This window comes from Lutra lutra, chromosome 11 (assembly GCF_902655055.1).
Source record: "Lutra lutra chromosome 11, mLutLut1.2, whole genome shotgun sequence".
In the NCBI taxonomy this organism is placed as follows: domain Eukaryota; kingdom Metazoa; phylum Chordata; class Mammalia; order Carnivora; family Mustelidae; genus Lutra; species Lutra lutra.
In genome coordinates this window covers 67,557,040-67,583,417 of record NC_062288.1, presented here as the reverse complement: position 1 = coordinate 67,583,417, position 26,378 = coordinate 67,557,040, and the positions used below count along the sequence as shown (strand labels likewise).

Below are 26,378 nucleotides of genomic sequence, written 5' to 3'. Positions count from 1 at the left end.
GTTTTTAAGTTGTATTCATGTGAGCAAAGTCCAGCTAGTATTAGCAACCTGCCTACCAAATCAGAAGGCATTTTGTATTAGCGTAATAAAATTTAGGCAGTGATGTTCCCAAATGTCCCACTGTATATGATAAAAATAACTTTTTTCCTTAGGAACTGTGCAATACACCTGGTAGACCCAGGAATGTTTGACATGTCAGGTAATTTTATTTTTACATTGACCTTAATTTTATCAACTTTTTCTCTGCATTGGTAAAACCCAATGTTACAAGATTTAGTATAAAATCATAAATAATAGACAATATTTTTCTTGCACTTTATAAAGCAATTAAAACACTATTAGTAACAGATATAACAACTCTGACAACTAACTTCTCACTGGCTGGTTTATTAAATTTTATTCTGTGTAAGTGTCCTTAATCCGAGACCCCAGTGTATGTCATTCATACCTACTTGTACAGTTACAGTTACCAAGATCAAGGAGGCTAGCTTGGCTGACTTTTCAGTTTTTGAATGGTGATGCTCCTGTACCACAGGACATTTGCACTTGTTGTTCCTACTGACTCAGCCCCTCTTTTCTCTAGCCCTATCCCCTAACTGGGCTTTCATTCTTTAAGACTTCATCCTTAAGCCTCCTTTTTTTTTTTTTTTTCCCATTGTGTTTCCTTGTTTTTTCCTTTATAGCACTTACTCAATTTGGAATTATATAATCATATGTTTTATTGTTTGATCATTATCATTTTTGTCCTTTGTCCTCATTCCCTAGCACTGGACCATTTAAATTATTTGTTAAATGAATAATTAAAGACTTTATATATTGAATCCCTGACCAGTGTTATTTCCCTCTTTTCCCCTCTGAAGTCCTTCATGGTCATAGTGATATGTATCAGAGGATCAAAACTGAAAAGAGATTTGGAAGAAATATGCCTTTCAGTGAGCCGGTGGGATTATCTAAATGGCCATAGTTTCTTAGAACTGATGAGTTACATGGCTTTGAGCCTCACGTAAAGTATTGGTTATAAAGCCATGAGAATATGTGTATACTGCATGAGTAGACTTGAGTTCTGTATGAGAACATTACTAAGAAGATCAAAGTTTAGTTACTTATTTTGGCAGTGGGGTCAATTCTGCTGATAGCCTGGTGCTTGGGGGCTCTACTCTGTATATGGTAGGAACAAATAAAAGGTAAAATGTATTGAGTAATGAATGTCTACCAGGGGCTGCTATGAATATTTTACATATATTACCTCATTGAATTCTTAGGACTCTAAAGGTTAGACACTTGTCCCATTTTGCAGATGAAGAGACTAAGGCTCAGAGTTGTTAAGTAACTTGTTCATTGTTATAAGTAGCAAAATGCAGACTTGGAATTTGAACCAGACCATTCTGGGGGTAACTTTTTAGTACTTTACATTTTATTCAGTGATATGCTAGTAAATAAGCTTTCAAAAAAAAAAAAAAACTGAACTGGTTTGTCAATTGCTGTGTTATAAATACTCTCACTGTGGCTAATTTCAACCTACCAATGGTTTATGGCTTATACATTTTTAATTAAGTTTTTTAAAGATTTTATTTATTTATTTGAAAGAGAGACAAAGAGAGAGAGAGAGAAAGCATAGAGGGAGAGTGAGAGGGAGAAGCAGGCTCCCTGCTGAGCAGAGAACCCAATGTAGGACTTGATCCCAGGACCCTGGGATTATGACTTGAGCCAAAGGCAGACGCTTAACCAACTAAGCCACCCAGGTGGCCCCATTGTTTGTAATTTTTTAAAGTGAAACAGTTGCTGGTTAGCTTGTTTTAGCACACCACACATTCAGTCCCTCCAGAGCTTTCCCTTTTACATCCATTATCCCATTTGCTTTTCTCACAATATGATGAACTATATGGAACTCGTGGGGTAACCTCAGTGTCCTGATCCTTTCCGTGGGTAGATGGCATGTCCAGGTCCCATTGCCAATAAGTGATGGAGTTGAATGAGGGGCACTCTCTCTCTTACTGACATTCCTTCCTCTCCACATGCATGACCTCTCCATAATAAGCATCACCCATAGGGTGGGACATTTGTTACAAATCAGTGAACCTGCATTGACCCATCATAATCACTCAAAGTCCATAGGTTACATTACACTTCACTCTCAGCGTGGCACATTCTGTGGGTGTGGGCAAATGTATAGTGACCTGTATCTATCATTACAGTATTTTATAGAGTATTTTCACTGCCCTGAAAATTCCCTGTGCTCTGCCTGTTCATCCCTCATCACTATGCCTAAGGTCTTTTTTACTGTCTCCAAAGTTTTCCTTTTCTAGAGGGTCATGTGATTGGAATTATATGGAATGCAGCCTTTTCAGATTGGGTTTCTTTCACTTAGTGATATGTATTTAAGTTTCTTCCATGTCCTTTCATAGCTTAATAGCTCATTTCTTTTTAGTGCCAAATAATATTCTGTCATCTGAGTTGTACCAGTTTATTTATCTAATCACCTACTGAAGGACATCTTATTTGCTTCCAAGTTTTGGCAGTTATGAATAAAGCTGCATTAAACATCTACATGCAGCTTGATGTGTCCACATTAGTTATCCACTCCTTCAGGTAAATACTAAGAAGTGCTATCACTGGATTAGTATGATAAGAGTATGTTAGTTTTGTAAGCAACCACCCAACAGTCTTCCAAAGCAACCATACCATTTTTGCATTCCTATCAGCAAAGAATGAGAGTTCCTGTTTCTCCACATCCTCATCAGCATTTGGTGTTGTCAGTTGCAGATTTGGGTGATAAAATGATTTTAAGGGAATTTGGTCCCATTTAAATGGAGTGTGAAATGACCCAAGCTTCTTGGATGATGATTTATCGATATATTTTAAGTGGCAAAAATACTGAGATCTTTTGATGGAATACTTCCATTTCTAGAAATGTACTTAAAGGAAATAATTTTGTAAATAAACATAAAAAATAATGTTCCACAAGGATGTTAATCATTAGGCTTGGGTAATGTGCAGAGGAGAGCACATTGGGGTAAAGGGAAGGGTTTGGACACAGGAATGTGAGTGAGGGGGCAGAGCTTGGCACCATGCAAATGCAAAGCCACCATGCCTCTTTTCCTTGACTGTCATAACGTACATTAAGATTTGCGTCTTTTTTTTTTTTTTTAAGAAAATAGGAAAAAGTAAGGTCTTTTTTGGTTATAACAACTGTGAGATAACTGATCTCTCTAATATTTAAACACTTATACTCTTTATCATGTTGGCTGCTTGGGCACAAGTATAGCCAGCCTCTCTGTCGTGGACAGGGTATGCCTCATGTGGCATAAGACGGGCCTGATTCATTCCAGAAGGCAGTCTGGGGCTGGTCAAAGTTGCTTCCTGGGAAAACCTCAAGCATCATTTTGGCTTGCATTACTCTCTTTCCCTCTCCATATCTTCTGAGATTTATGTCAATTTTAAAGTAATTAGGAGAAATCTCATTAATCTTGCTATAAAGGAATACCTTTGAATGTCTTGTTTTCCATTTCTCATGTTCTACCCGAAAACATAGAATTAATGGAGAGGCCAGTCATCAGGCAAGGAAAGTGGGGCTCACACTGAAGGCCTGCTTTCAGGTGGAACAGGGGACTTGGAATCAGAACTGCTCCCTAGAATGCGCAAAGAAGGAAGGCCTACCGGGGGGCATTATCACCTAGGAAACATGAGTGGGTTTCTCTTTCCATACTTCAACGTGGGATGCCAGCCCTGAAGCTCCCTTTGCAAGTTGTCCTTCTTCTGTCCCAACCACCCATGCAGGATTCCCTTGTAACAGGAGGGTAAGGAGCTGAGCCAGCATACCCGTTCAGGGTATGTGCAAAGAGACTTCTTTTGAGATGGAAGCTGGCTCCCTGTCATCTCATAATACATTTTTTCCTGCTGGTTCTCACTCACAGTATTTACAGGAAGCATTTATAGCAAATACTTGCCAAGTGTTTTCCATAAACACAACTAAGGACATTTTTCACACATTCCAACAGCTCTGTAAATGTTTTCACAATGCACAAAGAAGGTGAGTGTAGTTTCCCTAAGCAGGCCTTTGAAGTGTGGGCTTTGGCCCAGTGAGAATTTACATCTGACTTGGTTCTTCTTGGAGGACAAGTCTCCCTGGGGCCCTTTGGGCACTTGCAGAAGAGGAGTTTTTCTCCACAGTTTGGATTCCTGTGCTCCAGCTGTGGAGAAGATTCTGGGTCCTGGCCATCCCCACAAGGAAGGAAAGGGTGAGGTTGGAGGTTGCTGGGAGCATCACAGAAGTCATTGCTGCTGATAAAGTCCACAGGGAAATAGAATGGGGAGTATGGATGGCAGGGCTTAGAAGGTGATTGTAACTCTGTGAAGATATATGAGGATGTACAGGAAAAAAAAATTGGGAAAATTCTCCTGTTAAAACCAGGCAAATTAATCCTTGCCATAAAGGACAGAGATGTCCACTGGATCCTTGGTGAGTACTGACAGCCCAGTTAGAGGCCAGAGTTCTATCTTGTGGTGTCCATTGACTTGCATAGTAACTGTCTCCTTAGTAAGTCCTAGCTTATGTGTGACTTTGCTATACCCTGAGGGATTGACAGGTGATTGAGATGTGGTTCTACCCACTAGGGGAAAGAAGACACATATACTTGCCACGGTTTGGGGCAGAAAGTGAGAACTGCTGTAAAAAAGAGAAAGATAAAGGACTGTGGGTTTTAGAGGGAGGAGTTGTATAAGGTTTTATGAAGAAAGTGACATTGAGTTGAGTCCGAAGGAGAAGGGAAATTTAGACAAATGCTGGAGGGAAAGGGGGGAGGGGTGGAGAGATATCAGGGAAAGCAGTCTGCATAGAAGAAAACCACACTGGGACCCACTCCTGTAGGAGGGCCGCCACGCAGAAGAGATCTCTCCTTTCAAGAAGTAGCCAAGATTTGAGATGCTTATATAGAATGAGCTGGAACGAGATGAATTCCATTTAAAAAGCTAGATTTAATAGAAGAAAGATTTCCTTTTCACATGAATTCAAGTAAAACAACAGATGGCCTAATTCCGGAATTGTGTTTCAAAAAATAATTTTTTCCATTGTAGCTAATTTAGTATGTGTGTCCTCGGAAAATCCGCATTTTCAAGCAGAAAAGGCCGATTAATTATTGTCCAGAAGAAGGTGATAGGACATAAATAGTTCTCCTCGCCTTTCCATCCCCTCAAGTCCAGTCTCCCCAACCAGAGTGAATTTATAAATCTGTGAGCTAAGTGAGAAAATGAGGTGTGATCTGACTCGCAGGGATTTGTTTTATCACTAGCTCTCTTGGAATGTGTTTGTTTCGTAAAGCGAGTTATGTCCATATATGTTTCAGACAATGCATGTGGAACGTAACTTCGCTTTAAGACTACAATAACTGTTAAGGCAGTAGTGACAATTTCTCAGTAAGAAATCAGGCTTGAGAAATGTCAAGCCTAATTTTTCATCCAGCAGTGACTGTCAGACAATGCCAGCATCTCAGTGTCTTCGCATGCCATTGAAGGAAATGGAAGGCATTTGTATTCAGTAATGTAATGTTGAGTGAGTCAAAATTCTGCCCCGTGATCTTGTGATTTATTGCTAATACTGCCCAACATGCAGAGGGGCTCCTCTGCCTTCGCTCAGCATCCAGTTCCCAGTTGCAATTAATCTTTGTTACATTCCATAGTTCACCTCTGGTCTGGAATGTTAAAAAGATGCCTCAGGAGAGAGTCTGGAATCCCGTTTCTTCCCCTCCAAGGCTCACCCTCTCTGTGAAGTTGACTCTGCTTGCCCATTGTGTGCTGTATGCAACTTTATCCCAGAAAGTAATACTTCCTTGTAAAAAATGCAGACAATCTAGAAGTAGATGATAGAGGGACATAGCAAATGAAAGCCTGTCCACCCTCCAAATACTATTCCCTTGTGCCTTCCAAATAGATTATGAGCCCTGAAAAATGTTATATTGTTCATAGGTGTATTTTTAGCAGTTAGCAAGTTCCTTAGCAATAACCAATACTTAAAGATATACTTGTTGAAAAAAGAGAAATAATTGTTGGATGAATGAATGAGTGAATGCATGAATGAATCAAACAAACAGTGGGGACTAGAATTCGTATACCAAATTTGGGAAGCCCAGTGCCTTGCTTTTCAAAATGTGGCTCTTGGTCCTGCAGTATCAGCATCCCTTGGGAGCTGGTTAGAAATGCAGGATCTCAGGCTGACCTCAGTCTGTTGGATCAGAATCTGTATTTTAATGAGATCTTCATGCGATCCAAGCAGTGCTTTAAAGTTTGAGCAGACCTGAGTAGTGTGTGTCTACAAAATAATGTAAGTTTGAGTTTTCACACATAAATGCCCAGAAGTGTATGTGATTTGCAGGTAAGCAGTGTGCAGGGAGCTGCTTGTTCCCCATTGGTAGATACTGAGGGCTTCATAAGGACTTCATACTTTACTCCCCTCATGGGCCCCATGTGGCTGGCCGTACTTGGGTGCCCTACAGGACTATTACTCTAGGCCACTCCTGAACCTCTGGTGCCTCTGTCTGGTCAGTTCTAAGTCCCAGCTTGGAAATAGAAGCCACTGATGCTACCCAAGAAGCAGTTCAAACCACAGCGTAGAAGCTGTGAGTCCTGCCCGTAGACTCAGGATGCCGGCGCATCACGCGTGATTGTTAGACAGCAGACACATGACTCAAGCTCCAAGGCATGGTTTCCCCATCTGGAGCAAGTGTTCCTGCTTGATGGCTTGTGGGGACCCAGTGAGTTAGACACTTGAGAGTTTGTTCTTGGTCTTCAGTCCATCTGTATTCACTCTTTATTCAATTGAGATACTCACGTCACACCAAATAAACCATTTCGAAGTGAATTATTCAGGGACATTTAGTACTTTCGTATGTTGTGTGCAAACACTGCCTCTGTGTGGTTGCGAGACATTAATTAGCATCATCCCAAGAGGAAACCCCTTATCTATTAGGCAATCACTCCCCATTTCTCCCCCCCCCACCCTCACCAGCCCCAGGCAATGACCAATCTGCATCCTGTATGGATTTTAACTCGTTAATGACGTTTTTCATTTGTCACAGAAAAAAAAATCAGAACAATCAGATTTATTTCTCCTTTACCTACTCTTCTTGCTTTTCACGTCTTTAAAAACAGGAGGTTTGCTGTTGATGGAAAATGAGAGCATAGACGTGGCATAACTTTAAATCTGTGGTTTGTAAATTGTAGTCCCTGACTAACAGCATCCATGGTATCTGGGAACCAGCAATCTATGGTTTTAATAAGCTTCCAGATGATTCTAGCATACACTCAAGTTAGAGAACCACTGCTTTCAATAAGCAAGATGTTCCCTCTGCAAGCAAGCAGAAATGCTTGCAGGTGCCTGCCACGCATGTGCCATCCCTGGCCCAGGAGCACGTGTCCTGGCCTGAGAGGAGGTCTTCTAGTTCGGTTTCTGTGATGCAGGCACCCGCAGGGGCATTGTTCCCGCTATCTGCTGGCCTTTGGAAGAGTCCGCAGAGCTGATGTCTCAGCTTCCTTCAGTGATGCCGGGGTCCCTATGCGGGCATAAACTTATGTCATCCCTGCTCTTGCTGACTCTTTCCCTGCTGGTGCCACCCAGCTCCATACTGGGTGGGAGGACTCCCCCAGCCGAGCGTGGCTATGAGTGCTTGGTGTGTCTCACATGTCCTGGGTCGGTTTCACTATATCAAAGTGCGGGCAGCGCTTCTTTTTGATTGATTTATGTTCAATTTGAGATCTATTATGAACCTCCAGGCTTTAATTACTACACCATTACCCAGTCAATTCCTTGCCATTTTATATTTATGGCTTTTATTATGCCTCTGTATGTGCAGTTGCCTAATTTTATTCTAGAAGGATTTCACCTCATTAGCTGGGTTTTATACCATTCTTCTCATTTGTCCAGATTGTTATTTATCTTGGTTCCCAGTGTGTGCTTTCTACTTTGTTCTCTTCGCTAATCTGACCTCTTATACATTCTTTTTCTCCTTTTCCTGGGATGCATTGTTCTTTTGCCCTTGGCAAGAGCTCTTGAGGTTTTTGCACACTCTGCCCTGGGGGTTCTGCATCCTAGTCACACTCTTGACTCAGTCATTCCACTGCAGCTGCTTGGTATCATTGGCCTTGTCCAACGGCCTTGAGGCCTGCCCTTCAGCCCTGGACGTACCATGGATTGCTTTATTATCAGATTTATTTCTTCTTCCCCCAACTTCTGTATATGCAATTGGAAGATGCATAGATGGAGGCTTTTTCTTTTTTTAAGAATATGCTGCTAAAAATAATTTTAGAAATGTTCTTTGTAATGCTTTGTAACACACGTTCCCTCAGTCCCTCCAGTGTTTCAGAGGGATCTATGGTTTGGTATACTTGCCTGCATATTTTGTTCAATTCCACCTCAGACCTGCTGAATCCAGCTCCGAGGGAGCAGCCCCCCGGTCTGCGTCTGGCAAGCCTTCCCGCGATTCAGATGCCTACTCAAGTTTGAGAACCACTGTTCCAAAGAGAGGCTGAAAGAACCTTAGGAAATCCATCTAAGTCAGAAATATTAATTCCACCCGACTCCTTTTGCCAAAACGCAAGATTAATAATCTCTGTAACAGTTTTGTTTTGTTTTCTGTTGTGTTTTTTTTTTTCTTCAACAGCTTTGCCCTAGAATTATAAGAATATTTCAGTAAAGCAAAGAATAATACCCTGGCATGAGCTCATGTAATTATTTATAGCAATAGCGGATCGATCATCTCCATCACTGAAGAAGTCTCAGGCACTGAGAGGTCTTTACCTCCACTTTTCTTTTTTTTTTTTCATTCATCTGTACACCCCTCGTGGGTAGGTGTTCCTGTCCCCATTTTTATAGGAGAAAACTGAGATTAAGGTTAAGGAATGTGCATCAAGTCACCACCTCTGTTAGAAGGTGATCCAGGAAAATCATTTCTGTGTGGAGCTGCAGTGCTGTCTGCGCCTCTGTTACCGTGGTGAGGATTCCCCTGATCAAAACTTTGCTGCTATTTCACTATCTCCCTTCTCAGTAGGAACAGGTAGAGTGTGTCGCCATGAGAATCGGTAAGCAGGACTGCGTGCTTTCGTGTCAGGTCACCGAAGTTCCTCTGTGGGGTTTCTTTCCGTGCTGTGTGACCTCGGGCAAATTTGCCTCAGTTTGTCCATCTGTCAAGTGGGATGGTACAGTATTTCTGTCACGCAGTAGGACGTGTCCCTTAAATGAGACAATCCTTAAAAGTGCTTGGAACGAGGCCTGGGAAGCCAGTGCTCTGGGTGAATGGCAGCTGTTGTTTGAGTTTCTCTGCCCTCTTGTCTGCACCTTTAAAGCTGTCTCCTTTAGGTTCCCTCCCTCTGGGGCCTCGCTTCCCTTAGCTGTAGAATGGCGACAGTGGATCAGGTGGCTGAGCAGCTGGGATTCTGATTGCTCTGGTTCGTTTTCCTGCTTGGCATAGTTTCTAGGATTGTAATGTTCCTTGTTCTCTGCCCATTTGAAATAATCTTATTAGGCTTTGGCGTGTTTGTTTGATTTTATGGACTTGCTCAAAATTCATGATCACAATTAAGCTCTTGAGCAAGTCCCTTGAGGCCACTCAGTGTACTTTCTAGTGCTTCTCCCCGGCTTTCTGGGACCAATCACCATTAGCACTTGGTCCCATTAGTACCAAGGGGGAACAGAGGAGAAATGTTCCCTCGTGGCCCCCAAGCTGCTGGGAGAGGACCCCAAGCTGGGCTTACACTTTGACCTCAGGAGAGTTCTTGGTCTTGGCGATGTGATCTAAGGGCTAACACTTCCTTTTGGGGTGTTCGGGATCCTGGTATAACACAAGTTATTTCTGTGTTGCAGAGGGAACCTCACGGAAGGTTTTGTTTGTTTGTTAGTTTATTTGGTTTACTATAGGAGAAGATTGGCATTTCCTCTGGTGGGTCAGGAAACAGGTTTTAACAGACCTGTAAGGCTTACAGGACTCTGAGGACAAGTGTCCCGTGGTGGCCGTAACAGTTTCGTATTGGGACTTGTTGCCCACATCGGCAGACTGTGACTGGTTCTTCAGGCTCCTTGCTCATTCCTGCACTTGGACCAACGTGTATTCCTGGGAAGACTCCCACTTGAACATGAGCACAGGGGCTTCCTGTCTGCAGTTTTGGTGTAGGCAAGTGAGGACACTTCTTTATTTATGTGGGTCTCCTGCTGAAACAATGTGAGAGCCTCTGGCTTGCTTACCAATGGCCCCCAGAGGGCCAGTGTCCCTGTAGTCACGATTTTGGTTTAGTTGCTGGTGAAAGCCTTGTGAGGATGTCGGCCTCGGGGTCACACAGGAATAGGAAGAGGGAGGGCGGTGAAGAGATCATAAACCCCAAGTAGGTCAAGTCTGGTTTAGGCATTTTGCCTTTGTTTTCTGATTGAATTTGCACCACGGTCCTAGCTCTGAAACTTCTGTGTAGCTCACAAAGAGGTGGGGTGCTTTGTGCACGTGAAACTAGTTTTGCCCAGGCACTCTCAGTTCGATGCTTGTCCTAGCAGCTATGCTGAGCTATGCTCGGAAGTGGAGCAAGACGGACGGTTCCTTCTCTTTGGAGAGAACACAGTAGAAGTTCACACAATGTCTTTGGTGGCCTGTGAGGAGACCTCTAGGCTTGATCTGACTCTGAGAGTCAAAGCAGCATGTGAAGGAAGGCTTCCTCGGTGAGAGGCAGTGGAAGAGGCTCTCGAGGCTCTCAGCCCAGGGCTGGCCACGGGGAAGACAGAATGGATTGGGCTTGCCCTGGAAGAGGAGAGCTCAACAGAATGCGGAGGAACACGTGTCAGGGACAAGCAGCTGAAGAAGTCAGCCATGTGATGCTGAGGCTGAGGCCAAGGGTGGCCCCAGGAGTCAGAGAAGGGTTGAGTGCCAGCGTGTAGCTGGCCTTGTAGTTGGCCTATCAACATCCAAGCCAAATAGGTTGGTCATCTGAACCGGTGGAGAAGAAGAAATGCAGAGCACTCAGAGGAGTACTCAGAATTTAGGGAGGGACACCCTGTGGGCTACCCCATGCAGTGTTGGGTCACTCACCTTGAGCAATTGTTACTGATCTTCATGGGATGAATGAGATAAGAGAGAACCTTGTATTTTTGTCTAGGAGGAACTGGGATTTATAGACCCACTTCAATGAGATAGAAGAAATTGATCAAAGTTCCTTAGCTTCTTTAGTAATGAAATCCATTGAATTTTATGACAATATGGTATGGGAAGGACATCTTCACAGGAAGAGATTTGGAAATTGAGGACATAACAACGAAATTCCATGAATGACCTAGGCTAGGTCTATGTGTGATACAAGTAAGTCTACTCTTCCTCTTGTGCCCACATTTTAAAGAGAATAATAGTAATGCCTGACTTATCAATCACTTGGACTTTGTTGGGGATCAGTTAATAGAAGTTATATAAATATACCCTGCAAACCAGAGAGTATTTAAAACAGATTTTGTACTTAATATGGCACCAGTATCCAGTGTTTTATTTCATAAGACATGCAGCTGGTTATAACTTCTTCTGGGGTATGGCATATTCTAAGATGAGTGATAATAGCAGGTTTTTGTGCTTCATCCATCAATGGTTTCTGTTCAAGTATGTTTGTTCTTAAAACTAAAGAGTGAGGAAAAAATGAAGATGGGAAAATATGCCTTGATATTTTCACACGAAACTTTTCAAAATGCCGCCCGTGAACATGGTTAATACCAGAATGTTGAAATTGACTACAGATAGATCAGCGTGTTAATTTTAAAGCAAAAAAGCTACCATCTCGTTTAAGAATTCTCTCTCACTCTAGTAATACCTTATTAGTAAGGTTCATAATCATAGTCTCTTTTGCAGGAATGTAGACCTTAAAATCCACACAGGTAACTTTAAAGACTTGTGTCCGCCTTGTTTAAAGACACCGCTCAAGAAGGAGGGTTTGTTTTTCTTTAGGAGGGTAAATATGGTAAGATAGATGGTACGTTAAAGAGTAAAGAGAAGGGCTTCTCAGAGCTGATTTACATATTGATTACTTAAATTACTCCTTAATTTAGTGCCTGCTAATAAACAGTGCCTTGGAAATGTTTCCGGAACGTTTATTGGCTGCAGTAATTCTATCTACATCCTCATTAAATATTGATGTGCTCATGAAATGTTAATAGAATGTTAATGTGAAATGCAGGGGAATGTCCTCAATGGGAGCTGGGAGCTGGCTGAAAGCTACCTGTCTTCTGTCTTCTCTTTATGTTCAGTCTTCTTCTTGCTCCGTTGTTTCCATTCATTCCCCCACCATCAGGAGATTTGGATTTGCACCTTGATATATGGGGTGGCTGTTCCAGATACAACATTTTTAAAAGGGAAAGATTCCCTGATTGATGGGAATGGAGTTGTTCTCCCCTCCTGCTTTCCTGAACTGGAATTCCTGGTTAGAACGAGGAAGAATTCCCCTAGAAGGAAGAGGGTGATTCAGGCTCAACCTCATGAGTCTTCGTGCTCAGGCAGCTTGCCCGGAAGAGACAGTGAAGAGGAAACAAGCCTTTCAAAGCCTCTAGCACTGGTCCTTCCTTGCTCGGCTGGAGAAGGGATTTAGTTGGAGTTTACATTCAGCTTTCTCAAAGAAAAAACAATCCACTCATAACATGTGTTCCATAAAAAGACCGCAAGGAAGAATTTTTTTATCGTAAATCCCAAGGACAATAAGGTTATGTTCCTGGTGATATTCAAGACATAATTATTTATGTGAGCATATGTTCCACATGGTTGAAAAGTCTTACAAAACGGGATGGTTCATCAACTTCTTGGATGGACCATGATGAGGGGTAAAGTGGTAATGGGGACGGCTGTGAAAACTGCTCATGGCGGAAGTGGAAGAGGAGATTGAATGAGCAAACTGTGCTGTGATTGTGCCTCGGTGTTAATGCAGTGCTGGCAGAAATAGCCCCAAACAGTTAATGTGTTCCTGGGGTACTGTGAGTGCATATAGTAACATATGTATATACGTGTGTTACACTGTTTATGCGGAAAATGGCTGGAGCACATTTTTGTTAGAATCCTCCTCCTTTGGTTTTAAGCAATGCAGATGACATTCAGCTCCCTCACACCACCATGCTGTTGGGAACCCTGTCCATATCAATAAGATAGCACTTTCGTGTAGTTTTCCTTCTTTCCCCTTTTCTTCTCTCCTTCCAAGTATTCTTTCTTTTCTCTCACTTTTCTAAAAAACTTCCCCTCCTTGTCCTCATCATTCCTTGTCTGCCTCTATGTCTTACCTTTCTGTGACCACACACTAGATGCCCCAGGCAGGCCCGCTCTGAGCCGCCCTCATCTCTGCCAGGGATGCTGCCCAGGCCCTCCTTTCTTTCTTCCTCCCTGTTCTCTGTTCTCTGTACTCATAGATCTTTTCAAAACAAATCAGGCTGTGTCATTCATGTCACTTGCCTGCCTAAACCTCATGGTTAGCATCTCAAGTCTTAGAATGATAACCCACGCAGTCCTGGGGCAGGGGCTCTGGCTCACCTCTGCTCTCCCCTTCAGGCTCTTGGAGCCCCAAGTGCTGCCCTGCACCACCCCAGGCTCCTTTGCGTTATAGACTGGGCAGTGTGCTGGCCTGTCCATCACACGTCCTACTCAGCTCAGGGGCACTGTCCTTGATCCCTACACCTGGAACCTTCTTCCTCCTGGACCTTGACATGGCACTCTCTTTTGCATCCTCGATTTCCAGCAGTCACTTGGTTATCAAAACTCTCCTCCCCAGGCCTTCCCCCTTGCCCTTTAGCACCTCAGCGAGTTAAATTTCTTTTTCACAGGACTTGTGATAAACTGTAATTATCTATAGTTTCATCTGTCTTCCTCAGTGGAAGCTGGTTTTTCCTTTTGTCGCCATCTGATTTTGAAGTTCAGTGTCTTTAAAACAGAGTTTTATTGTTTTACTTTTGTTTAATACATGTGTACAATGGCTCCCTTAATTGTGGTGGGAAAATCTCAAACTATCTTAAGGGTAGAGAAGTTATCGGACCAGCCGAACAGTTTTCGGGGGGAAGGGTTGAGCAAGTAAGAGCTTTGCTCTAGGAACAAGTGGGACCAGCCCCTCAAATGCTGTGAAGGCTCCCGCTGCCTCTCCTCTCTGCTTTCCTTTGCGTGTGGGCTTGCTTTTCTTTGATTTTTTTTTTTTTAATTGCAAGCTCGCATTCAGATAGCTCCTGCACTCATAGCTCTTGGGTACTGTCAGCACAGTTGGGCCATTTTATTTTCCCTTTTTGTAGGATAAGTCTCAGGGAGGAACTCTGATTTGTTCTCTTTGTGTCATGTGTCCCTTAGGCATGCTCAGTTAGCTTACATGGAGGGTTGGGGGCCCTGGGTGGCTCAGTCACTTAAGTGTCCTACTCTTGATTTTGGCTCAGATCATGATCTCAGGGTGGTGATAGTGAGCCCTGTGTTGGGCTCTGAGCTGGGCATGGAGCCTGTTTAAGATCCTTCCTCCCTCTGCCCCTCACACCCCCACTCACTCATTCTGTCTTTCTCTCTCTCTCTCTTTTTCAGACAAACAAAAGTTTCAAACTAATGCCAGGGGTGAGTTCTTGTAAGAACATAGAAACTCTGTGGGAGATACGTGACAAAAAATGTGGGAGTTGAGGGTGCAGAAGAGCTGCTACCCCCCAGGAAAGGGAAGTTGTGACTGGGGGAAAGAGAGCAGTCTTACCACTTCAGTAAATGGTCTTTATTGTCCTGTTTTGAAAAACTCTCCATCCATAGGCACTTCTGTGTAAGTGTAAACCAATGAGCAAAATATCCTCTTAGAGGGTGGAGAGTTTTAGGAGATTTGGAAAACGTGAGAGTTTTAGGCGCTGTATACTGAGAATATGAGTGGAGTACAATTTTGTTTTGGCCCCAAGCCTTAGTCTGGTAATCTGAAGTGGCTCTGTTTCTCTGTTACCACGGATTCAACATTTTTGACATATTCCACAAACTGATTTCCCTTTCTGACCTGTTTGTTCTTTCCTCTTGCAGATCGTGCTTGAGAACAGTAGCCGGGAAGACAAGCATGAGTGTCCGTTTGGCCGCAGTAGTATAGAGCTGACCAAGATGTTGTGTGAGATCCTGAAAGTGGGCGAGCTGCGTAAGTAACACCTGGTTCCCGCATGGGCCTGATGCTTGGCAGGCACCTCACTTCCGGGGCTGTGCCTGGACCTACTCGAAGAATTCCCGAGGGGCTGGTGAGCTATGCCTGGGCATCCCCGTGGACCCAGCATTCTTTGGCTCAGGTTTCCGTGTGTGTATTTCTGCATATCTGTTCTGGGAATAACCGTTCTTAAAATCTACAAGAATGGGGAAATTGGCAGGTAATATGACTAAATTTCCGATATTATAAACATGAGAATATGTTAAAACAGCCCTGTGCTTAGTAATCTGTTAAGGAAAGAGATCTATGGCTGCTTTTTAAAAATTCCAGTTTTTTAACCTATCAGAGGATCATTTTCTCTTCTTTCTTTTGAAACCATTTTTCTCTACAAAGAGAAATTGAATACCTTAATAAGATCCTCTTGCTCCCAGGATCTCACTTGCTTAGAATGCTTTCTCTAAGCAAGAAGGAATTATAGAAGAAAATGGGTAGTTGATCATGAGAAATGTGGTCAAAGATAAGCTTATTGCTCTGTTTCTTACTTTTATTACAAAATTTAGGAGGGGACCCCTGGAAAAAAAGAGGGCATAATGATATTCCTGCCTTTTGTTCATTGGTAGAATTTGGGTTGAACCTGTTAGGATACATCGGATTTAACCTGGCCTGCAGTCATTGTCAGCACCAAACTTCCTTAAAGTGGCTGACTTCCCTCCCCTCCAACATCTCCAAAGCTGACGCATATACACATCTTCCCTTGTAGGCTTAATCACTTGGGCGCCAGAGAAAGACATTGGGTGAGAGATGTTGGGTGTATGATAATGTGGTGAAGGCATAGATATTCAGTTACCTGCTTGAGAGCTTAAAATAATGGTCTGAAATGATAAATGGAAAGGAATCCGATGATTATTGGAAAGGGGGTCATGCTTCACCTACATTGTAAGAGCTGACTCCAGGTGCTGCTCAGGTAAACAAGGAAATGGAGAATGCTGTAAGGAAACGCTAAGAATTTGAGTCTGTTTGTCCAAGCACAGCCAACTGTTACCCTCCTCCAGGGCGGGTGGATGGGGAGAAGAAGATAAGCCGACATGGAACTGCCACGGAAGTTCATTCCTTGGGAGCCCAAATTAGGGCATCATGGCATGGAAAGAGTAGCAGCCTGATCTGAGAGAGGTCTGTGTCAGTCCGCTCTGGTTCAGGGATCACCGAGGTTAACGTCTCCGTTTACCTGGATCCTTGACCCTGCCCCCCTCCTGCTCTCCATCAGACTAACTTGTTGAGATTTATGCCTGCCTCTGAGCTTACTGTTTATTCGGTTGAAGGATTAAAGTCCTGAATCAGGCAGATCCTACCGAATTCCTCAGTCTGATTACTGTGACTGTTTTGTGTTTGGGTTGATTTTATGGGGGGAGCTACAGGAAGTCACTTGCTGAGAAGTGTTACAAGAGCACCTAAGGTTTTCAGAAGCTGGACTGCGGTCATGCTCTACCTGGCTGGGGCTTGTCCTGTCTTTGGTTTTTGTTTGTTTGTTTGTTTGTTTTTCCCCATGTTGCCCCCTTCCCTGTGGCCTGCTTTGGGCTATCAGTTTTCATCTTGATGGGAGCAGGAGGTGGGTTCTTTCATGCTTCACCATTATACCCAGCCTCTGCTCTTTTCCCTTGCCCAGCCGACATGTATCTAGCATGCTACAGGTTAACACAGAACAGAGATGGAGGAGCCCAGGGAGGATGCTGGGACTAAAGGGCAGCTGGGTTCTGTCTCTGCCATCTAGGACCTTCGTGTCCTTGGGTCATGTACTCACAGACTTCGCCGTGCTCCTACACCTCCACATTTCCCCCAGAGGTAGATTGGTAGTATTGGGGGTGATGATTGGAGGACCTGTGTTCATTTTGGCTTGGTCACAGATAAGGACCCGGGGAACAGATCATATTCAGCCTAGGGAGACTAACTCAGAAAAGAGGGCCAAGTTCTAGGCTGTGTGTGGGCAGGACAAATGTGGATCTGATTTAGACTCTCATCCATGTCAGGGGACCCTATTTGGTGGGCAGGGGGATGGGGAGACTGTGGTGACAGGAGTCTGAGCAGACAAATGCTGCTCAGGTGAGTGGCAGCTCTGTGCTTCGCAGGAGGGAGGGTGGGTGCAGAATAGGGAATGACCCCTGGCAGGGGCAGAGCCACCCTTCCAGACTGTTAAGAACCTGGTATGAAACCAGGAACAGGGCAGAACCTCATTCCTAGGGGCTGAGATGAAGAGTGGGAATACTTTGGGGATCTCTGGGGGTACCCCATATACTGTGCTTGCACTGTATATTATTCCATATCTCACCTTCTGCTGCAGAGAACGTTCCAGCCTTCTGCTACAGATCATTAAGTACCTGGTCAGGCTCATCTCTGCAGTGAGGTTGGCCTTGGTCACCTAGGGCCTGGCATACTCATGGCAAGCTCCCTTTGTCCAAGATGACAGATATATGTATTTATCTGTTTAATAAAAATCTATTGATTACTTACAGTGTGCCAGAGATTATGATGCGCATGGCAGATACAAAGGTCAATCAGATACGGTCCCTGTCCCCAATAAGCTTGCACTTGAGAAAGTGTAAGAATGATTTGGGACTAATATCTTCTACTATTAGTTATTAGTGATTGCATATTTATTTTAAATGCCCATTATCTATTCTGAGGCATAATTTTTCCAGTGTTTTGATAGTTTGAGTTTTCAGGTTGGCCTATTGCTTGCACTGCAAAGGTCATTCTGGACATTTTGCAAGGATTACAGAGGACTCCATGTTTCTAGAGTCTACATGCCCAAATGAGTTGTTCTCTGCTCATAAAATATTAAAGGATTGCTACATTCTGATTGAGTGCTAGACATCAAATGATAAAACACCCTGTGGTAAGAGGAAAATTGCTTTTTAATGGATTGCCTTTTGCCCACTGCCATATTAAATAAGTTACTAATATGGAAAACAAATCTGAGTGCACCCTGATGTTGAGGGAAGTATCTGTTTTTCTTCTGAGGAAAATTGGCTTCACATACAAATCCATTTTCCTTTGGTTTAACTGTGTCTGTTTGTCTGCTTCGAAGTTCATGGTTCTTCTCAGATTCGTGTCAATAATTGACCCCTGAGATCATGGTTGTGCTAGATCTATAAGCAAGTGTGGAGATCAAAGAAATACCAATTAAAAATCTAACTGAGAAAAAGGACATATACAAAAGTATAAAGATTCAATTTTCTACAAATGCTTTGTCTTTTGCTTTAACTTATAGTCTTTTGAGGAAACCCACTTCTGAAATACCAGTTATCTTTTGGTGTCCAAAGCAAGCATATTAACATTCAATTAAATTACTGATACCAAATAGTTATGCACAGTGTTTTTAAGACTAGTTCTTAAAAAGAACTCAATTTCTGCTTCCCAATTATTAACACTGTAAGAGGCGAATGTTTCATAGTGTGGCATAAAAAACAGCATCTGATAATTTATATGCTTAGAGCGCTTTATCAAGGTTATTTAATTGAAACCTGTTACACCCCTGGGAGTTAATCAAGATCAATAACATCTATGTTTATTAAGGAAGAGAAGACTTACACTTACTGGATGTTGTCTGGGGTCACTGAGCTCGAATCCGTGTTCAGGAAGCCCAAAGAATAGTGTAGAAAGAAGCAGAAAAGCGGAGTGGTTGCATGTTGGCACCGGAATGACCCATCTTTGAATCACAGATCAACTACCTAATTGGATGCCTTGGGCATGTTTCTGGTCTGTTCTGAACTTCTGGTTCCTTATCTCTAAAATAAAGATAATCCCTGTTGCACATAGTTGTCGGGAGGGTTCAGTGAGATAATGGGCGCTGCTTCTGTTGCAGGATAGATGGTTTCTTTGCAAGTGATAGCATTTGCTTTCCACAAGGTGACCACGGCTTCAGTGATGGCAGGAGAACGTTCTGACTTAAGTAACAGCTGGAACCAGGATCTGGAACAATGACGCTCATCTCTTCACTCTATCCATTCTGACTAAAATTATTCCTTGTAATCTGCTTCATCCATGAGGCACTTTTGAGAGCAAGGTGCTTATTTTCCCTCAGTTTCAATTTTAAAGATTTTATTTTTATTTATTTGACAGAGAGATCACAAGCAGGCAGAGAGGCAGGCAGAGAGAGAGGAGGAAGCAGGCTCCCCGCTGAGCAGAGAGCCCGATGTGGGGCTCGATCCCAGGACTCTGAGATCATGACCTGAGCCGAAGGCAGCGGCTTAACCCACTGAGCCACCCAGGCGCCCCTCAATTTTAAAGATCACAAAGAAGAATCCTTATGGACCTGGGTGTGGTCACAGATCCCCATGGCGTGGGTAGTGCAATTGGAAACCCCAGTTAGAAGAACAGAATTGAAGCAGAGTGAAGAGCAAGACTTCAGAAGAAGAGGTTTATTTGGGGGTGTGTGTGGTGGGTCAGGGTGTCGGGAGGTGGGAGGTGGTGCACTGGCAGAAGAAGGGAGGCATATCACAGACAAATGCAAAGATCCTCACTATAGTGTGAAGTCCTTAGGCCGATCCCTGGCTCTTAACTAGGGCTAAAAAGTGATGACTATTGTTTGTGTTATTACAGCCCTGTCCCTAAATCCATAATAAGTTGTTGAAGGATAAAAGGAAAACTTGATTTCTGACACGATAAGTTAATTACTTATCTTTTGGTTGTGTAGCCCCTCAGGCAGTTATCTTCCAATATCAAGTGGAGCTAGGTTATTTCTTTTTGTCTCCCGTTCATTCAGTATCTACAGGGCTGTTCTCTATGAGTCAGGATCTAATCTCTGGTGATGTGGACTTAGAACACACACTCTGTCCTCAAGCAGCCTACATGCTGACTGGAGAGTCCTTCACATAAACAAATAATGAGAAAATGCATTGTCATTTGGAACATTATGTTTAAGTTACATTGGCATCACTAGAAGGCAGTGGTTGGTTCTTTCTGCTCATGGGAAGTTGGACAGACTAAAGGAAGGAGAGTCTTGGGAGGTGTGACACAGAAAAGGAGATACTCAAGAGATGGAAAGAATAACCAGGTAAGCACAGATATGTATATGGTGGGTAGCCACTGTTAAAAATTCCAGGCAGTGAGGTGTAAATGAAAAGACTTGGAGGTTCAGAGAATTCCTGTTCCATGTGGCTAAAGCAGATGGCTCAAGGGAGCAAACAAATGGAAGAGATGCTGACAGAAAAAGCAAGAGTTAAATCATAAAGATTTGCCATGCAGAGGAGTTTGGACTTTACAAGCAATGGGAATCAGTAGGAGAATTTTTAATAAGAAATGCCCTAGTCCTGGGCATACAATTCTACAATTAGATTATGTCTTCTGGTTATGACAAGAACTTGTGAGTGTGATAATGTATGGGGCCAGGACCAGGGACAAGCTGACCTCACTCCAGCCCCAGCCCAGCCAGGATAGCAGTTAGGAAGCTTTCAGCTGCAAGTAATAGAAATCCCAACTCAAAATGGCCTAAGTAGGAAGAAGCTTTATTGAATATCATAACTGCAGAGTTAAGTAAGTCCTAGAGTTGATTAATTTAACTGTTCAGGAGTATCATCAAGGATCCAAGTTCTTTCTACCTTTTGGTTCTGCCATCCTTGATGTACAAAATTTGTCCTCAGGCAGATAGCAATATGGCAGCCATCATCACATGGTCCAGAGGAACAAGAAGTTGTATATTCTAGTGAGTCTCTTTTAGATGTCTAGAAAAGTTTCCAAAAGTCCTTCAGCAAACTTTCTCTAATGTCTCATTGGCAAACACCATGGCTTGTGCCTATGCCTAACTGAGTCTTTGGTAAGGGGACTAGGACCAACATTAGCTATTCCTTAGGCTGGGCATGAAATCAAATTCCTTTTTTTTTTTTTTTTAAGACATTCTTCGTTTATTTGAGAGAGAGAGCAAGCAAGTGAGAGAACATGAGCAGGGGGAGAAGCAGAGTGAGAGGGAGAAGCAGACTCCCCCTAAGAAGGGAGCCCAATGCAGGGCTCCAACCTGGGACCCCAAGATCATGACCTGAGCTGAAGGCACAGCCTTCACCAACTGAGCCACCCAGGTGCTCCGAACCAGCCTTTCTTGAGTATATGACCACAGGATGATAGGTAGCTAAAGAAAATTGAGGTTCTGTTCAGATGGGGAAAATAGTTACTTGCAGCCCTTAATTCTTTCCCTCTACTTGGAAAACTCTCTTCTGCATTTCCCTACTGTAGCAGAAAACTGTAGCAAATTGAAGTCCGATTACAGCCCTCTGTCATTTTGCCTTTACTGGGAATTGGGGACTGCATTAGTATTTTTTTTTTAATGTAGCAATATCAGAGGTTGCAGAAAAATGGTAATTGAGTTTTGATTATAATGTATTTCATTTCTCATCACTAAGATGCTAGGGCTTCACTACCTCACTTTCCTTTTAGCCAATGTCTATTTTTCACTTCCTCAATTATGCTTTTGTATGTGGGTTATTCTCAAGTGTATTTTGAAGGGCAGAATGGACATACATTTGTGATTAAAGTTTTCATATTTCCCTGAAACAATTTTGCCATCTTCACCTAGTTGACCATATATAATTAGATTAAAACTTAAGAGCTACTTCCTTGTTTTGAAAAAACAAGAATAAAATCTACATCACACGCTATGAAAATACTCAGCATTTCTTTACTTTGTCTTTCAGTGGCGATATTTATTATAACACACCAGTGGTGCTGAGTGAAGCACCTTGTATAATTCATCACCCAGACACCTCTGCTTTAGCAAGTAAAAATAACACAGATGAGCAATCTGAAAGAACTCTTTGGAGTAGAGCAGCAATTAGAATATTCACTTAACTCTGGGACATTGGTGTTTTCGTACTTCGAGAAGTACCATCCATCACTTTCACTCTTAGAACATTCTGGCTACAGAAAACTCAAGAAAAGTAGATTGAACAATTAAGCCTCTTTAGGGCCCTCCCCACCCCTCCTTTAATAACAGCTTATACCCATGCTCCATGGAAAGTTGAAGCCTGTCAGATCTCGTCTCAGTCTTGAATCTTCGTTTTTGATGTCTATTTTCATATTATACTTCAACGTTAAGTTTAACGTAAAAACAAAATTAATTATTTAATAATTAATCAATTAATTTAAAAAATGTTCGTGGTCTGAGCCTATATTGAGAAAGTTGTATCCACTTTGGGCCCAAATTAAAAATGTCAAAGGAGAGAGTATAAAAGTCCATGGAGTGTAATGTTTATGATAATTATAGAACTGTTATCAGGATTCGTAATGGTGTCACAAGGCAGGAGGACCTAATGTACAGTTCTTGCGTTCAGAATCAGAAGCACTTGATAACTGGCACAGCTGATACAAGTAAGGGCTTTTGTCAAGACAGTTCGCCATCTTGCTCTTTAGTCTCCCATTGGTAACCTGGGGATATCGTCATCATCCTCCCCATCACCACCACCACCATCATGAGCATTCTCATCTCAGAATTAGATGAAGAAATATAGGTTAAAGTGTTTTGTTAACTGTAAAATGCCCTATTTGTGAAGGAGATAACAACCAAAATTCGCACAGATTTAGAGACCCCAAGATGTATCTATTCCTATAGCAAAGTCAGCTCCGTGACTTTTAAGAATTTGAAGTTCTGCGGTGATTGGCTGGTGTTTGAGAAAATAGTACTTGTTGATCCTTCCGAAATCACGAGGTAATCCTTATCGCCATAGAAAGTGATTGCTGAGAGAAATTAAACTTAGCAGTTTAAAAGAATATCTCAAGCACATCTCCTTTACAAGTGGATGGAAACAATTCATATTTATCACAGGCAGTTTTTGTTGTTGTTGTTGTTGTTTTAATTTGACAGAGATCACAGGTAGGCAGCGAGGCAGGCAGAGAGAGAGAGGAGGAAGCGGGCTCCCTGCCGAGCAGAGAGCCCGATGTGGGGCTCAATCCCAGGACCCTGGGATCATGACCTGAGCTGAAGGCAGAGGCTTTAACCCACTGAGCCACCCAGGCGCCCCATCACAGGCAGTTTTTAGCACTTGCTCCTTGTTACCTCGTTTCTGAGAAGACATGTAGCTGGGAGCAACCAGCATCCATTTCTTTTGTCTTTGAGGTTCCAGATTGACAGATGAGCCTGTCTCTGATGTTCTAGATTGAGAGGTGAGCCTGGTAGGTTTGCCGAACCTCATGAAGAGACAGACACAGACCTGTTGAAAAAAACACAGATGCCCACTTGTCTTCCCTCTCACCGAGTAGAATTACTTTTCCACCAGCTTCATCTCAAACATCACATGACCATTCTGATTCCTCCTCTGAGTTCCTGCTGAGGAGGACATCCTTCTCAGAATTCCTGTAGCACTTTATCTCTGCCTCTTTTATTATACTTCCTCCTGTTGTAGAATACTTTTTTTTTCTTTAATTCCTGGTCCTGTTTCCCTCAAAGTTGAGGTGGTTTATTGTAAAGTATAGAGATAATTTTAAAATAAATGGTGAAAACAAAGGCAAATAAAAATTATAACTGAAGTGGGTTATGAAGGTTTGCAAAGTGCATTTTATTTATTTATTTATTTGACAGAGATCACAAGTAGGCAGAGAGGCAGGCAGAGAGGGGGGGCAGGAAGCAGATTCCCTGCTGAGCAGAGAGCTGGATGCGGGGCTCGATCCCAGGACTCTGCGATCATGACCTAAGCCGAAGGCAGAGGCTTTAACCCACTGAGCCACCCAGGTGCCCCCAAAGTGCATGTTTTAAAGGCCTTCATATTTACTAGTGGTAGACGTGAATTTGGCTCAAAGATTTGTCCCAGGGAAGCGAGAGGGGCTCAGTAATGGAAGACAGATGAGTGCACATCTCACATGAGGAAGCTCAATGTGTAAATCCAAATGCTAGTTTCAGTTAAGGCTAAAATAGTATTTGATAGCACTTAATATTTGTTAACGATGATGGAATAGACACGTTCTTAACATTATTTTTTTATAGCTTCTGTAAGGCAGCCAACACTATATTTAAAATGGTGATAGCGAAACAGTTTTCCCATTAAATGCTGGAACTAAAAGTCAGGTGCTGTCGAATGCTAATATTCACCAATATTATTTCTCCTTGATCTGGAAGAGAGCAACAAATAGAGGTATAGTTCACTGATAGAAACAAAATATTTTAGATTATAGACAATAAAACTATCTCTCTAGAAATTCCTGAAGGAGCGAAAGAAAAGCTATTAGAATTCATATAGTTCAGAAGAGTAGCTATGTAGTGGGTAACAGAAAATTGTTTGCCATTCCGCATGTCAGCAATATTTAATTATAAAATTGAAGAAAAGATTCTTTTTAGTGTCCAGATAAATGTACAGCTTCAGATGAATCCTAATGGAAAACATCTCAGATTTCGGTGTGAAGAAATCTGCAAGGCTTCACGAAGATACACAAGTTTTAAATAAAGAGTGAATGTTGTATTCCTGGAAGGAAAACATTAATATTGGAATAAAGACGTGAGTTCCTCCAAATCAGTACACTGGCCCATGTATCATCCCAGACTACCAACAGAAACTGAGATGGAAACCCCACAGAGGGATTGTGGGGTTCATTTGGAAGAATAAGGAGGGGCAGTTGGTAAGGAAGGACTTATAAGGAGAACAGTGAAAAGTGAATGGATCTAAGAATATATTCCCTTTTTTAAAAAACATTTTTTTGCAAGAAAGTCCAAAGCACACATTCATATGTACCTTTCACCCAGGTTTACCTATCATGTTAATATTTTCTGTATTTGCTTTATCATTCTTTCTTTCTATACACAGACACACCCATGCACACACAGATGCACATTCACATGTATTATTAAAGTATGAAAACTTTTTATGACAGGAAAAAATTAGATCTCATCTGAAGAAAAGTAAGGAAATAAATAAAATGGTTTTAAATTGGATCCAGCTCTGGCCTGTGATCTGTTGGAGGAAAAGGTGTCAAGAGCCCTGCCTAGCAAGAGTCTTCCCAGGAGAGCTGTGGGGTGGAAGGTTTCGGGGCTACAAGGTGAGGCACTGTCATGGAGCAGCACCGGGAACCTGGCTTAGAATACTCACCCCCGGAAGTCTGAGAGGGGCTTGCTGCCACCTGACAGCACCTATCACAGGTCAGGGGGTTTGTGCTGGTGAAATTCGTGCCCACCTTGCCTTCTGTTCTTCTATAGCACTGTGGGTATGGCTGACCTAAAATCCATGGTTATATATATGAGGAACTATGGATTTCAGGGCATTCAGCTTCTTATAGAAGTTAAAACATTGTTAAAAAAAAAAAAAAGACATAAAAGGAACCGGATCCCAGTAGATGAAAGAGGCCATTTGCATGAATGGTACTTTCACTTCTCATCTGCTACATCATTCTAGTATTAAAGTGAGTAGTCTTACTCCAAAAAGTGTAAAATGTAAAACCATCTTTCCCTAGTTCTGTACCCTGGGTTTGGACCCACAGCCTTTTTTTCCGAAGTGGTACTTTACTCATCCTCCCCAGCGTTTATTTTAGCATTGTGATGTGCCAGGCCATGAGCTTCAAGGTCCTAGGATGCCATAGCGGTAGAACATTAATTTGGAAAGGCAGCATCAAATTAGAAAGTAGAAGTGGAATGCCAAAAGATTCAAATCGAGGGTAAAGTAAAGTAGACCACAGAGAGAGAGGAATAAAAAGAACCACAGTCCGGATGCCAGACTGCACTGAAATAGTGGTAAAATGCATCCTGTTAGGTTTTGAAAATCAAAGCTTACATGAGTAAAACAGAACACAAACAAGCACAAAACCCAGAAACATGTTTGCAGCTTTGGTCTTTAACTTACTTCCCACAGATGTGCCCCCCCAACCCCCACCCCTGGGGAAGTCCCCAGTGGTTGGGAGAGCAGCAGAGGATACAACACTCTAGGATGCCGTGTACAGCCTTTCATCCTTCACCCCGGGCCTTTGGATGGAGAGATTTTCCTGGTGGTTGGAGTAGATTAGGAGGTAGATGCTAGTGGCATCTCCCGGCCCAGGGCACTTTAATTTCAATCAGACACCACTTGCTGATTTATGAGGCGCCTGGATCACTCAGCCCGTTAAGCATCTGACTCTTTTTTTTTTTTTTTTAAAGATTTTATTTATTTATTTGACAGAGAGAGATCACAAGCAGGCAGAGAGGCAGGCAGAGAGAGAGGAGGAAGCAGGCTCCCTGCCGAGCAGAGAGCCCGATGCGGGGCTCGATCCCAGGACCCTGAGATCATGACCTGAGCCGAAGGCAGCGGCTTAACCCACTG

General features: G+C 42.7%; 1 protein-coding gene across 7 annotated transcripts in view; it reads left to right on the top strand.

Annotated features, from left to right (window-relative positions):
* The window catches only part of ELMO1 (engulfment and cell motility 1), a 545,585-nt gene that overhangs the window by 286,029 nt on the left and 233,178 nt on the right, over positions 1–26,378 (top strand). For all 7 annotated transcript variants that reach the window (XM_047695461.1, XM_047695463.1, XM_047695459.1 and 4 more), the window contains one exon: positions 15,009–15,117. In XM_047695461.1, coding sequence (XP_047551417.1) covers positions 15,009–15,117 — 109 coding nt within the window. The remainder of the gene's footprint in view (positions 1–15,008; positions 15,118–26,378) is intronic.